This window comes from Macaca mulatta, chromosome 14, assembly GCF_049350105.2.
Source record: "Macaca mulatta isolate MMU2019108-1 chromosome 14, T2T-MMU8v2.0, whole genome shotgun sequence".
Taxonomy (NCBI): domain Eukaryota; kingdom Metazoa; phylum Chordata; class Mammalia; order Primates; family Cercopithecidae; genus Macaca; species Macaca mulatta.
This window is the reverse complement of record NC_133419.1, coordinates 72693477-72708125: the sequence shown is the minus strand read 5'-3', so window position 1 is coordinate 72708125 and position 14649 is coordinate 72693477. Positions and strand designations below refer to the sequence as shown.

Sequence of the window (14649 nt, the reverse complement as noted above, 5' to 3'; positions counted from 1 at the left end):
CTCTAGGATGGGCCTGGAGATCGAATCTGCAAGGCGGGCCTGAAGCCTGAGACTGTAGGGGCTGGGCTCGTGTTAGGGTGGGCCCAGAGCCCATGACTGCTGGGGCTGGCCTGGCACTGGGGCCAGAGTCTAGGGCTGCTAAGGTCGGTCTGGCTAGGAGGCAGATCTGGAGCCTGGGGCTGTGGGGTATGTCCTGGCACCAGGGAGGCTAGAAGCTTAGTCTGAGGGTAACCACCAGGAGTTTGGGAGCCTTCCAGGCACTGAGTTTTACTGGGGTGGGCCTGGATTCAGGGTCTAAGGCAAAGTCCAGCCCTCACTTCCCTCTCCTGCCCCCATGAGTGTAACTCTCTCCATGTGTACCGCCTGGAGTTGGGGGAGGGGTGATATGGGTAAGGGGAAACTGTCTTCCTACTCTCTGTAGGTAACCTTTTCTTTACCCCTGTGCTATGCCCAGCTGCTGTAATCTCTCATTTGGTTTACTTAGCTCTTGTGAAGGTATTTTTGCCTGTGGATAATTGTTCAAATTGATGTTTCTGCTGGGAAGCAAGTGCTGGGGAGTCCTGTTCTGCCATCTTGCTGATGCCGTAAGGGTTTTCTTGATCTTGTTTCTTGTTCTGCTGCACGTTTCTCCTGTAGTAACCTTTATCACACTTTGAGCTGTAACTTTATACTTAATTATTGGTTTTCTCAGCAGACTGGCCCTAGCTCCTTGAGGTCACAGACCTCAGCAGCTGGAACAGGGACTAGAACATGGTAGGCATTTGATAAGTAATTGTTGGATAAACAGTTTGTATTTTATAATTGTGGAAACTGGGCCTTAGAAAGGTGTTAAGTAACTTGTCCCAAGCTTCTCAGCTGGTAAGTTTCAGAGGCTGCTGCCTTTTTTTTTTTTTTTAATGAAGTTTCACTGTGTTGCCCAAACTGGTCTTGAACTCCTGGACTCAAGTAATACTCCCGTCTTGGCCTCCCAAAGTGCTGGGATTACAGTCATTATTCACTGCATCCAGCTAAGATTTCCTATCGCTGCCTTTCCTATCCTTGTCTTTTACACTCCCAGAGTTCATGGGTTTTTTTCCACTGTATCACTCACATGAGTCCCCAAACATGCTTCCAGATCTGGGTCTGTACCTCCTGGGCCTTTCTTGCTTTTGACACTTCTGTCTTTGTGCTTTCTTCTAGTGTGGTCCAGGTCCTGCTTGCTGCCGGGGCTGATCCAAACCTTGGAGATGATTTCAGCAGTGTTTACAAGACCGCCAAGGAACAGGGAATCCATTCTTTGGAAGGTAAGTGTGGGCTGTCCTGCTTCTCTGAGAGCTCTCCTCTTGTGTCTTTCATGCAGTCTTGCTCTGTGGTGTCAGCTCTACCAGCAACTCAGAGTGAAAGCCTGCATGTTCTTTACCTCTGTGGACTCATGAAGAACTCAAAGGGCTCGGAACAGCTGCTTTTCACAGTCCCTTGGCTCTAACTTTATGTTACTTTAAAGTTACATGGGGAAAGAAATAGAGGCCTGATTTCATGACCTAATTGGGGGTAGGAAGTACATTTCAACTGATGTTTTCCTGAAAGTGCTTCAGCCTGTAGAGCTGCAGATGAGTGGACAACGGAGCACCTTTCAGTAAAATAATTAAGGCAACTGCGTGGAATGTGGATTTGTTCCTCTCCTATTTCCTGCAGACTTACCTTGCCCCATTCCTGCCCCAGAACTAGACAACAGCCTTACTGGATTCCTCAGCCTCAGAATTCCCTAAATAATACTATTCTGAATACTGCTTTTCCTCCCTCGTAAACGTAAAATGCAATCCTGCCTCTGGGACTATCCCCTCAGCTTGCTCTATGATCTAGGACAAATAGTGGACCTTCTCTGTGCCTTGATGTCTATCCTTATAAAATGAGGTCATCATCAGTGCCTTCTCTGGGATGTCTGGGATGTTGTGTTGGTGGTGGTTTGAACTTCAGAATGAAGAGGCTGTGGGGTGAGTCTTGGAGACTGAATGTGCAAGGTGGATGTTTGAGTTTGCACTAGGGCTTGATCATGTGTCTGTTAGAGGGTACCTCAGCAAGTCAGTCTATGTTGTGTCTGGTGAGTACTTCATCCAAAGTGGGGTTGAAAAAAAAGCTGGTTGCTTTGGCTGCAGTCAGAAATGAGTATTTTACATTTGAGCTTTTGTTTATCCAGACTGTCCCCACTGCTTTCCCCTTGTCCTGGACCATTCACAGAGGCTGAGATCTCTCTGAGATTGCCAGCAATGGGGTGGCTGAGCAGTGGCTGCTTTAGTGTTAGCAGTGATGCCAGGAGGACAGACAGCCTCTCTGACTACCCGAGAGCCAGAACATTGACCTAGGGGGAAGTTCAGCCAAGGGGAGCAGTGTGCTCAGCCTTCAGAGCTGTAAGGCCGCGAGACTGACATGGTATGTGGTAACTCAGAGTAGCGGTGTTGTTGCTGCCCCAGGGAGAAGGTTTCTCAAATCAGTGGCATGAGAAGAGTATCCAAGAGCATTAAGGCATTGCTGCCCAGGTAAAGTGTGAAGTTACCCTCTTCCTTCCCTTTCACCTCTCTAAACCTAGTCCTTCTCTTAAGGCTCCATTGCTAACGCTAGATCCTCCACAAAGGCTTCCCTGTCCTTGACAATAGTTGCAACCTGCCCTCAGCTGCTCTTTTGAATGTTCTCTAGATCTTGGCCTTTTGTATGGTTATTTGAACTCTCATCTACCCATATGTCCTTTCTTTCCTCCTCATGTGCAGGCCACAATCTTTGTGTCCTTGGATTCCCCACTGAGCTGGAGGAATTGTGTTTATGTTTTAAACAGAGAATTTCATGAGTACCCCCTTGCCCTCTATTTGCAGCCTGATATGTGGGGACTCAGCTTATGGGCTATCTTGTTCTCATTCAGGCGCAGCATTGCAGTGCTCAGCTCTGTCTTCAGTTTAGGTGCTGATATGGTTTGGCTGTGTCTCTATTCACATCTCAACTTGAATTGTATCTCCCAGAATTCCCATGTGTTGTGGGAGGGACCTAGTGGGAGGTAATTGAAACATGGGGGCCAGTCTTTCCCATGCTATTCTTGTGATAGTGAATAAGTCTCTTGAGATCTGATGGGTTTGTTAGGGGTTTCCCCCTTTTGCTTCATCCTCATTTTTCTCCTGCCGCTGCCATGTAAGAAGTGCCTTTTACCTTCTGCCATGATTCTGAGGCCTCCCCGGCCATGTAGGACTGTAAGTCCAATTAAACCTCTTTTTGTTCCCAGTTTCAGGTATGTCTTTATCAGCAGTGTGAAAATGAACTAATATAGGTGCTCTCACTAAAAAGCAAAGTGGAGCATTTGTTGAGAGGGCAGGGCCAGGTAGACAGGAGGGGGTTCTTTTGAGTGCCTTCTCATCTGCTGTCAGGATTCTAGCAGGGCTCATTAAACGTTTTTTTTATTTCACAGAATCTCAGAGCTATGAAGCCATCTATCTAGTCCAACTTCTGCTGTCACACTGGTCTCCACGGTGTACATTCATGTTTTGTTTTGCTTTTTTGAGACGGAGTCTCGCTCTGTCGCCCAGGCTGGAGTGCAGTGTCGAGATCTCAGCTCACTGCAAGCTCCGCCCCCTGGGTTCACACCATTCTCCTGCCTCAGCCTACCCAGTAGCTGGGACTACAGGCGCCCACCACCACGCCTGGCTAACTTTTTGTATTTTTAGTAGAGACGGGGTTTCACTGTGTTAGCCAGGATGGTCTCGATCTCCTGGCCTCATGATCTGCTCGCCTCGGCCTCCCAAAGTGCTGGGATTACAGGCGTGAACCACCGCGCCCGGCCACATTCATGTTTTGTAGCTTTGTGTTTTAATGGTAACCTCCAGGGTGATACTCACATTCAACATTCTAGATCAGTAGTCAGCAAACTTTCTAGAAAGAGCCAGATAGTAAACATTTAAGCTTTGTGGGCCAGTTGATCTCAGTTGTGACTACTTACCTTGACCATTGTGATACAAAAGTAGCCATAAACAGTAAACAAATCTATGTGGCTATGTTTCAAGAAAACGTTATTTATAAAAACACACAGCCTGCTGGATTTGGCCCAGAGGCTGTAGTTTGCCAGCCCTGCTCCACATGATTTTTTTTGCATTCCTAGTTCAAGGTTATATAATTTATTTTTCTTAGTTTTTTTTCTTTCTTCTTTTCTTTTCTTTTCTCTTTTCTTTTCTTTTCTTTTCTTTTCTTTTCTTTTCTTTTTCCTGGCCAACCTCTGGATTATTTTTAACTCTTATGCCAGACAGCCTACATTGTGGGTAGGTAGGTAGATAGGGAGAGATAGACAACAAAAATATTCGAAAAGGCTATCATGTCTGCTTATGAAATAACAATTAAAATATTAACCATCTCTTCTTATTTCATATGATCTGCAAATTTAGTAGTAGGCTTTCTGTGGATTCACTTATTTATTCAAAAGTATTTATTGATCACTACCTGTGTACCAGGTAGTGTTTTAAGCACTGATGAGTTAGACAGACAAGATCCCCTGCCATCATGCTTTTACTTGGATTAAAATGTTTATAAGGACTTTATTAAATACAGAGTCCTAGAGCACATGATGAAGATAATTTTGATGCATTATTCAGCATTCTCAGGTGTAATTCTATCAACTTTCATTCTTTTCCATCCTCCGTTCCTCTGCTTTGTTCACAAAATTTTAAGAGCTTTTTCCCCAGATTTCTTGCTAAAATTAAAATGTTTCTAGCATTTGTCTTATTTTCTTGTCTAATAACCCTTTCCAGAAAAGGAAATCAGGTTATTCTGGCATGTTGATTTATTGTTCTTAGGGAACCCATACTGGTACCCAGTAATTACCCAAGTGTTTAAGAACTGGTACAAAATGCTGGGCACCGTGGTTCACGCTTGTAGTCCCAGCACTTTGGGAGGCCGAGGCAAGCAGATCACATGAGGCTAGCAGTTCAAGACCAGCCTGGCCAACATGGCAAAACCCCGTTTCTACTAAAAATACAAAATTTAGCCAGGTGTGGTGGTGCATGCCTGTAGTCCCAGCTACTCAGGAGGCTGAGGCACAAGAATCACTTGAACCCAGGAGTCAGAGGTTGTAGTGAGCTGAGATCACGCCACTGCACTCCAGCCTGGGTGACAGAGCAAGACCCTGTCTCAAAACAAAAACAAAAACAACCAACTGTTAAAAAAATAATAATAACATCCTAGAAGTTTGTCAGGAATCATTGATAAACTCACTGTGGCTTGCAAGATCTACCTCTCCACCTTTTTTTTTTTTTGAGACGGAGTCTTGCTCTGTAGCCCGGGCTGGAGTGCAGTGGCCGGATCTCAGCTCACTGCAAGCTCCGCCTCCCGGGTTTAGGCCATTCTCCTGCCTCAGCCTCCGGAGTAGCTGGGACTACAGGCGCCCGCCACCTCGCCCGGCTAGTTTTTTGTATTTTTAGTAGAGACGGGGTTTCACGGTGTTAGCCAGGATGGTCTCGATCTCCTGACCTCGTGATCCGCCCGTCTCGGCCTCCCAAAGTGCTGGGATTACAGGCTTGAGCCACCGCGCCCGGCCCTCTCCACCTTTTTTTTTTTTTTTTTCTTAATTCTAGATTACTTTTGTCTGCCACAGTTTTCTGGCAACTGGCTTTATTTTCCTGGGTGTATCGGTTTAGATGTGGTATGCTGTCCAACTTGGTGCACTGAACGTTCTGACTTGGACCTGGATAGTGATAGTCCTTTAGAATCATCTCAGGGCTCTTCTCTCTCATCAGCCTCAGCCTTTAGCTTCTTCTTAACCATGTCTTTCCTTTTTCTGTTTAAGGAAACCTCATTTTTTTAGCCATTCAGCCAATATATATTGACTGCCAATTGTATGCAAGACACCATACCCAGCTCTGACTCATTCTCATGGATGAAATGCAAACAAAAGAATCCTGTAGTTCTCTTATTTTTGTATTGGATTGACTTTTTCATGAAAAATTACCTGACTTGTAGGGATGGGTAAGGAAGGTAGAGTAGAACAAGAGCTGTAATTCCCTTTCCCTCGAGTGTGTCTAGGCAAATTCACAGGAAGGTCACAAGCTCAGGAAAGTTGGACAGTCCTTCACTATTATAGTAGACTGTGGAGTCAGTGCTAAGTCCAAGAAGTTCACTAAATTTCTAATGGATATTTCTGTGGCCCTTGGCCTGCAGTTAGTACTGAAGAAAGGTATAGTTTGTGGCTTTGGAAAGACCTCTCTAACCTCCGATGATACATTCCTTTTCTTCTATATTAGTATTGTTGTGAATATCAAGAGATAAAATATGTGATGTGTGGATTGTAAAGTGCTCTACAGTTGTAATTGCTTATTAGTTTCATTTATGTATAATTCAGCATGTTCTTACTGAATGTCAGGCACTCTGCCAGCTGCTGGGATTATATAAATGATTATACATAGTCTAGCCCCTCAACAGTGCTCCCAGTCATTTACAGAGACAAGCCTGTAAACAAGGAATCACAATGCAGAGTGATAAATGCAGTGGTAGCTGCACAAATATGTAGGCAGCACTGATGTAAGTAGTGGTGAGCTCCACCTGAGAAGTGAGCAGACTGGTGTCTGGGAAGTGTCACAGGGTAAGTGACCTTGAATTGGGTCTTAAGGATGAGTTGGAGATTGCCAGGAAGGCTAAGAGGAATGGACCTTCCAGACAGAGGGAACAGTGTATGCAGAGGCATTGGGTGGGGGTTAGGGAATGACAGCAGATGGAATCATCTGCTGCAGGATTGAGGATAACAACAAGAAATAAGGCCAGAGAGTGAAGAAGGTTACACATGGGAAGGACCTTGTAAGGCAGTTCTAGGGAGCTCATTCTCTATTCTGAAGGCCAAAGGATTTTAAGCAGGACAATGTCGAATTCACACTTGCATTTTAGATGGACCATTCTGACAGGGTAGAGGAGGAATTGGAGGGGAAAGATTATCAATGGTTCTTGACTTTTTAGGGATAATGGACTCCTTTGGGAATGTGATAAGAAGCTATGCTCCTGTCCTCCAAAAATACATTTAAAATATCTGGAGATTCCTGGCCGGGCGCGGTGGCTCAAGCCTGTAATCCCAGCACTTTGGGAGGCCGAGGCGGGCGGATCACGAGGTCAGGAGATCGAGACCATCCTGGCTAACACGGTGAAACCCAGTCTCTACTAAAAATACAAAAAGAAATTAGCCGGGCGTGGTGGCGGGCGCCTGTAGTCCCAGCTACTCCGGAGGCTGAGGCAGGAGAATGGCGTGAACCTGGGAGGCGGAGCTTGCAGTGAGCCGAGATCGCGCCACTGCACTCCAGTCTGGGCGACAGAGCGAGACTCCGTCTCAAAAAAAAAAAAAAAAAATATCTGGAGATTCCTAAAGGTGATCTTTGGGAATACAGTAAATAGATGTTAGCAGAATATTAGAAGATTGAGTACTCAGTGGATTGTGAGAATTGATGGAAAAGGAGGTATGCATGGTGACACCTCAGTTTCTAGTTTGAGTGAATAGTTAGATATGTGGGTCTGGAGAGCTCAAAGGAGTAGTTTGGCAGGAGACAGGGATTTAGGAGTATTTTCCATTTGCTTGGGAGTTAAAACAATGGATGTGACCGAAATTGCCCAATGAAAGTATTTAAAGTGAGGGAGTGGTAGGAGAACAAGTCCTTTACTCAGGATACCAGCATTTAAGGTGTGAGCAGGAAAGAGGATCCAGGCAAGAAAACTAAAAGGTATCAAAGATGCTTTGTGTCCGTTTTACCTGCTGAGAACAGACACAGCCTAGGGAGGAAAGAAACTTCTTTGCCATCCTTGCTGAGACTTTGTCATTGGTTATGCCATTCCTAGTTTCACTCTTCTCCTGTGTCATGTGAGCATTGCTCTTTAGCAAGAAGCCTACTCAGCTGGGTCCACTTTTGTCAACGTTGGTGTTTCTGGGTAGAGGGCAGTCTTACTGGTTCAGGTAGCCCAAGGGTGCTTGGTATGGAAATCTTGTTGGCCCGATTTTTCTTTCCTTTCTCTCCAGCCCTCAGAGTGCCATCTTCAGAGGCACATTGGTGTCCTAGAGAAAGTTTGGGCTTCAGTACCAGATATCTGAATGATTCATCTAAGCTCTGTTACTCACTAGATATGTGATCTTGAGTAAATGACTTAAAGTCTCTGAATTTCAGTTTTCTCATCTGTAACGTAGTAATAACAATACCCATCTTATAGGGTTGTTAGGATGATTAGAGATAATCATATATATATTTAAAGCACGGTGACATTTAATGCAGAATTTTTCTATGGAGATGGGTTTTGGCAAAGTGTAAAGCAGGAAGCCTGCCTGGGAGGTATTGAGCAACTCACCACTCAAGGGGTGCTAACAGCTGAGATATCTGCCCATCATGGATTCTGTAAAGGGGATTCTTGCCATGGGTCATTGGATTATCTGGCCTCCAGTGCCCCTGTCTGCCGTGTGATTTCTAATGTTCTTAAAGCTCTAGGCTTACTATCAGAGCAAGTAATGTTCTTTTGTTTTGTTTTGTTTTTTTGTTTTTGAGACAGAGTTTCGCTCTTACTGCCCAGACTGGAGTGCAATGGCACGATCTTGGCTCATTGTAACCTCTGCCTCCTGGGTTCAAGTGATTCTCCTGCCTCAGCCTCCCAAGTAGCTGGGATTATAGGTACTACCACCATGCCTGGCTAATTTTTATTTTTATTTTTATTTTACTAGTATCTTTAGTAGAGATGGAGTTTCACCATGTTGGCCAGGCTGGATTCTAACTCCAGACCTCAGGTGATCCACCCGCCTCGGCCTCCCAGAGTGCTGGGATTACAGGCGTAAGCCACTGCACCCAACGTAATATTCTTAAAAGAAGTGGAATTTGAGTTGGGCTTTGGAGGATGAAAATGACGGGGAAGAAGAAAAAAGCAGAGGGCGTGGCTTAGAATGTCTATGAGATGAAATAAATGTGGAGAGAAGTATGAGGATCATAGCTGTTCCTCTGCCAACCTATTCCCTGATCTCGACCACATTCCATTCAGTGCCTTGAGCCCTACCCATGCCCACTCCAGGAGTGTTCCACTTGTGGCTGGCTGATGGGTGGGGGCCCTAATCCTCAGATGGAGGAGGTAATAAATTAGTGGTAACAGTAAACAAGTCACCCAGCCCGGGATGCCGCTGGCTGCTTATAAGTAACTGTTATAAACATTGGGTGTCTGGGGCTGTCAGAAATGCAAGCAAGCATTTTGAGTGCCTCTCATATGTACAATTAAAACAATAAAACACGGCAGAAACGCAGCCAGAGCGGGCTATAAATCAGCTTCTCTTCTCAGCTCCAAGTGGCAGCTGAATAAAGATGAGTGGGGCAGAAGCTGGGTTGGCATAGGGCCCTTCTGGGGGTAGAGGACTTGGACCAACCCCACCAGCCTGAGTGCCCCGTTCCCACAGCTCCAGGGTCTGCAGGGCCTGGCCTGCTCCAGCTGACCTCCCCATCTCTGTGTCTTCAGATGGGCGACAGGACGGTGCAAGCCGGCACATCACAAACCAGTGGACAAGTGCCCTGGAGTTCAGGAGATGGCTAGGACTCCCTGCTGGCGGTAATGGAACTGCTCTGTATAATATTTCTCCCCCTCCCCAGTACATGCCAAGGATGGTCTCATCTGACTATCTTTTTTACTCAGTATAAGTTAACTACCCAGCACCCACTGTGTGCCCAGCCTAACCCAAGCATAGCAGAGAGAATGCATGCCCTTGGAGAGCAAAAACTCAGCTGAGAACAATAAGGCTCCCAAGGAAATAAGAATCCCCTAGAGAGCTTGTTAACACAGGTTCCTGGACCCTACCCTCAGATTCTGATTGAGTATGTCTGGGGTGGGACCCGAGGTTTTGCATTTCTAATAGGCTCCGACCCTTTGGAAAGCATGATCTAGACTACAGGTATTAGTTGTGGTCTTGTGCTTGAACTGCTTAAAAAACTCATCTGGGCCTTCACCTCCCTACTAGAGATCTTATTTTGCCACTTTAAGCTTCACTCCTAGAGAGGCTGTGTGTTTAAGCTATGGTATTATGTGTGTGCAGAACACTAAATAGCTCTGACACCTGGAGCGATTTTCTATACCTGCCAGAGGCACTGTCTCCTTATTTGTAAAAGAAAGGTTATTGGGAGAGTTAGAGAGGTAGTATGGTACATTTACCCCTAACCTAAACCCTAGAACATAGAAGAAATTCTGTGAATGTAAACCTCTGTTTCTACATCCTCCTCCTCATTATACTCTTAACGGAATGTCAGTCTTTGACACAGCCTTCCAAACGCTTTTCTCTGGTAGCAAACTATTACCCTCAAAGAGCCAAATAGTATTTAGAGTCCAAGGAATGGCTTAGCCATTACCTAATTGTGTAACCTTGGCAATTCTTTTTTGCTCTCTGAGCTTGATTTTCTCATCTGTAGAGAATAATATTTCCTACACCATAGGCTTATTGTAAGGCCCAAATTGGAAGACTTATGAAAGCGCTTGAGAAAATACAAGGCATTATGCAAATATAAGGTGCTTGCAAGAACAGTAATTAGTAATAATAAAGACTTAAGACATTACCAAGACAATATTTGACAAAGGGTCCAGTCAGAGGTACAGATAGCAAGGACCATAAGAGCTTAGAGAAGAGAATCTCTGGCTGAAGAAGTCAAGGAAATAAAATGACATTTGAGCCTCAAAGTATCGGAAGGTTTTGGACAGCTGTATGGAGGGTTGACAGGTGGGTGCAATTGAATGTGAGTAGAGAAGGGGTGTGCTATGTTCAAAACATACAGAGTAGTCGAGTGTGGTGGCTCATGCCTGTAATCCCAAGACTTTGGGAGGCTGAAGCAGAAGGATTGCTTGAACCCAGGAGTTCAAGACCAGCCTGGGCAACATTGTGAAACCCCATCTCTACACAACTTTTATTTTATTTTATTTTATTTATTTTATTTATTTATTTATTTTTATTTTATTTTTGAGACAGAGTCTTGCTGTGCCGCCCAGGCTGGAGTACAATGGCATGATCTCAGCTCACTGCAACCTCCACCTCCTGGGTTCAAGCAGTTCCCATGCCTCAACCTCCTGAGTAGTTGGGATTACAGGCATGTGCCACCATGCCCGGCAACTTTTTTGTGTTTTAGTAGAGATGGGGTTTCACCATGTTGCCCAGGCTGGTCTTAAACTCCTGAGCTCAGGCGATCTGCCTGCCTCGGCCTCCGAAAGTGTCAGGATTAGTAATGAGCCACCATGCCCTGCCCAATATATTTTTTTTAATTAGCCAGGTATGTGCCTGTGGTCCCAACTACTCAGGAGGCTGAGACAGGAGGATTGCCTGAGCCCAGGAGATCAAGGCTGTAGTAAGCCATGGTCACGCCACTGCACTCCAGCCTGGGTGATAGAGCAAAACCCTGTCTCAAAAAACAAAAAACCACTCAGATATGAGAAACAGAAAAATTATGTTTCACGCTGGTAGGTGAACATGTTAGGGTGAAGCATGCACACAGCAGAAGATTCATCTTAGAGAGTGATGAGCAATAAAGATGCAACATTAGTAGAGTAGGGCCAGATCAAGACTCTTGGACTTTATCCTTTAGACAGAGAAGAGCCTTGTAGGTCCTAAAGGAGAGGGCACTGCAGGAATTGATGCCTTTCAGGATAGAGAAACAGAGGGAGGTGATAATGAGATGACGATGGTGATAGCTGCAAGGGTAGCAGATAATATTGATTGATACTTACTTTGTATTCACAGTAACCCTATAATATAGGTAGTAACCCTATAATAAAGGAAACTGAGGCAGAGGCTGTCAAATGCCAGCAGAACTATCTCCTGCTCTTATATAAGACCCAACAACCATATCAGCCTGCATGTGCCCACAGCTTAGTCAGCTCAGATCTCTGGCTTGTCCAAAGGCTTGGGAATCTGCCAGGCCAAAAGCTGTGTGGGCAATTTATTATTTTTAATAATGTCACAGCCCCTTCCTCATCCTTGTCCAGGCTCACTCAGAGCCTTGTCACACTCCGTGGCCAATGTTTCTACATGTCATTTCTCCATAGTTCTGGTTCTGGCCACCATAGAGTTACCAGGATACATTTTGGCCAACTGCATGATTAAATGAATCAGCCAGTTAGGTTGATTATTTCCATCCTTTTAGCCCTCCAAACTCTGTGTGTGTGTGTGTGTGTGTGTGTGTGTGTGTGTGTGTATCTGTCTGTGTCCTAGGAGAGAGAGATAGACTAGTTGACATGTTTTATTAAACAATAAATTTGATGCATTTATAAAAATAAGAAAAAACAGAATTGGGTGGCAAAGAACTAGTCTTATGATTTTTAACCGATTTACATATTTTGTGTATAAATATTTTTTCATCAAAAGTTCCAAATCAGGGATGGGTCCCACACACCACACAAAATATATTAGAGACATTTATATGGATAGCAGGAAGGGAGACAGAGGGCTGAAATTTTCCAGGCACCTAGTGATTGATAGGGGCTGAGGCTCCCCCTGACGCTTTATTGAGTTTCCGATGATTATCTCTCGCTGAGACATTTTTTACAGATGACGGTCGAGCTGTCACAATGGACCATGGGGGAAAAAAACCCAACAATAATAACACTTTAATCTTTTTACTGCACTGCTCCCTAGTATCTCAGATTCATCTTCCCTGACGCACGCAGTTCATTATTCTGCCCCTCCCTGGATGGGAAATAAAGGAAAATATATATATATGTAGACACACTTACCCACATACATACACACACAGACTATATAAAAGAGACCACCTCAGAACCAGAGAGGGGCAGAATTTATTGTTCTTTTTGCAAGTATTGAGGTTTATTAGTAGAGATGCTGGGTTGGCTTGGAATTGGCTATTAATTACAGCATTTTGTATTTGTTTTTTATTGCGAGTTTTTAACATCTTGAAGAAAAGGCAGAGGAGAGGCAAGCAGGTGTAGAGATGGGGAACACAGAGGAACCAAGTTTGACCAACCAAGTAGCATATCTGCCGAGAGGCAAAGAGCCGCCACCTTCTTCTTGTTGCCAGCCCTGCCCCAGAGAATCTGTGGAGCTCAAAGAATGCTGCTTTGGATAGGATGGGGGTGGGAGAGGAGGGGGAAGAGGGTGACCTCAGGGTACTTATAGGACAAATCTAAGGGAATCCAGATACTTGTGAGCATGTCACTACTCTGAGAGTTAGGAGAGGTAGGAAGTAGAGAAGGTTAAAACAGAGTTTTGATGGGTCTGTAGATAACCGAGTAACAGATTCTTAAGTTTGCCCCACCTTATGAATTTGGTGATGTGAAGGTGAGATGTGGGCTCTGGAAAGCACTCCCTGGGTCTGCACTAAAAAGAAGGGTCCTGAGCCAGAGAGGATGCTGCACTGACTGTCATGGCCACAGGCAGGGATAATAGCCTGTCTTCTTCAAGTTCCTTGCCATCCTTCCTGGTCTACACCTTCCCTTTCATGGAGGTGAGAGAAAATGGGTTTGGGGTCTCTGTGGGAAGGCTGCCCTTGAGGTGTCTCCAGTGGAATAAGTATTGTTGACCCAGTCTTTAATTCATCAACTCTATTCTGAGCCCCGATGCTACACTAGAATGGGTTGACAATGAGGTGAGGTCCTATTCCTAAGGAGAAAACTTCCAGTCCATGGGCAAAAACCATGTCTGTGAGAATCATTTTCAAGTAGGGGATAGTCCTCCAGCCATCGGCCAGCCTAGGTGACCATGAGTGCCTTCTCTATATAAAGGATAAAGACATGTTGAAGACACAGTGTGTGTCCATCAGGAACCTGTTTCCTGCCTGGGGAGACAAGCTTAACATCCGTTTACTAAAGAAGTGTTTGTTAAGCAACCTGCCATGCTTAACAGAATACACATGAAACAATCTGAGAACACACAAGACTATGTAAAAGGAAATGTTGACTAATTTGATGTAAACAGAAGGCATAGAGGAAAGGGAGATCAGTGAAAATCAAGATGCTTGAATTGTAAAGTGTGGGTAAAATGTACATAAATAAGAGAAAGCATAATAAAGCCATGTAATCACTTAGAGAAAAAGAGTTATAAGCCTTGGAGTTGAACTTTCCAGCTCAGTCAGTGACTGCCAGTGTGACTTTATAAGATACAAAACTTCTCTAAGTGCCAGTTTCTTCATTTATTGTATAGGAATAATAATGTAACAGCCTAGTAGGGTTCTTGTGAGAATAGTCATAAAGTTCCTGGCACAGTACCTGGGCACATAGTGAGTGTTCAATAAATGGAACCATTATTTTCTTACTGTTCTGTTGTATATTTACTTATCTGAGTATTGGAGGAAGACTCTTAGTTGTGGGATGTTAGCCTTCAGGACTCACCTGTGACTCTCCACTAGTATGAAATGGGCCGCACTAGTATGGAATGAGCCTGAAAGATTCTACAGTGTTAGTGTTAGAGGTGATTCTGGCCAGTATTGGAATGACATCAGGAAGAGGAAAGGATACATTAATAAATTTATTACCATTTATTGAGTCCTTACTACATGCCAGGCAATATGCTCATCTTCTTACATATATTTTTTAACCTAACAGCTTTATTAAGATTTAATTTACATACTGTACAATTCACCATTTGTTTTTATGGAGTGTGAATTATATATCAATTAAAAAAAGAAAGAAAATGAATGATACAAGAGCTTTAAA

General features: G+C 44.4%; 1 protein-coding gene across 6 annotated transcripts in view; it reads left to right on the top strand.

Annotated features, from left to right (window-relative positions):
* Positions 1-14649, top strand: part of CLPB (ClpB family mitochondrial disaggregase) — a 149751-nt gene that overhangs the window by 59421 nt on the left and 75681 nt on the right. For 4 of the 6 annotated variants that reach the window (XM_015115134.3, XM_015115133.3, XM_077961304.1 and 1 more), the window contains one exon: positions 1180-1283. In XM_015115134.3, the coding sequence (XP_014970620.1) occupies positions 1180-1283 (104 nt within the window). 6 annotated transcript variants of the gene reach the window in all.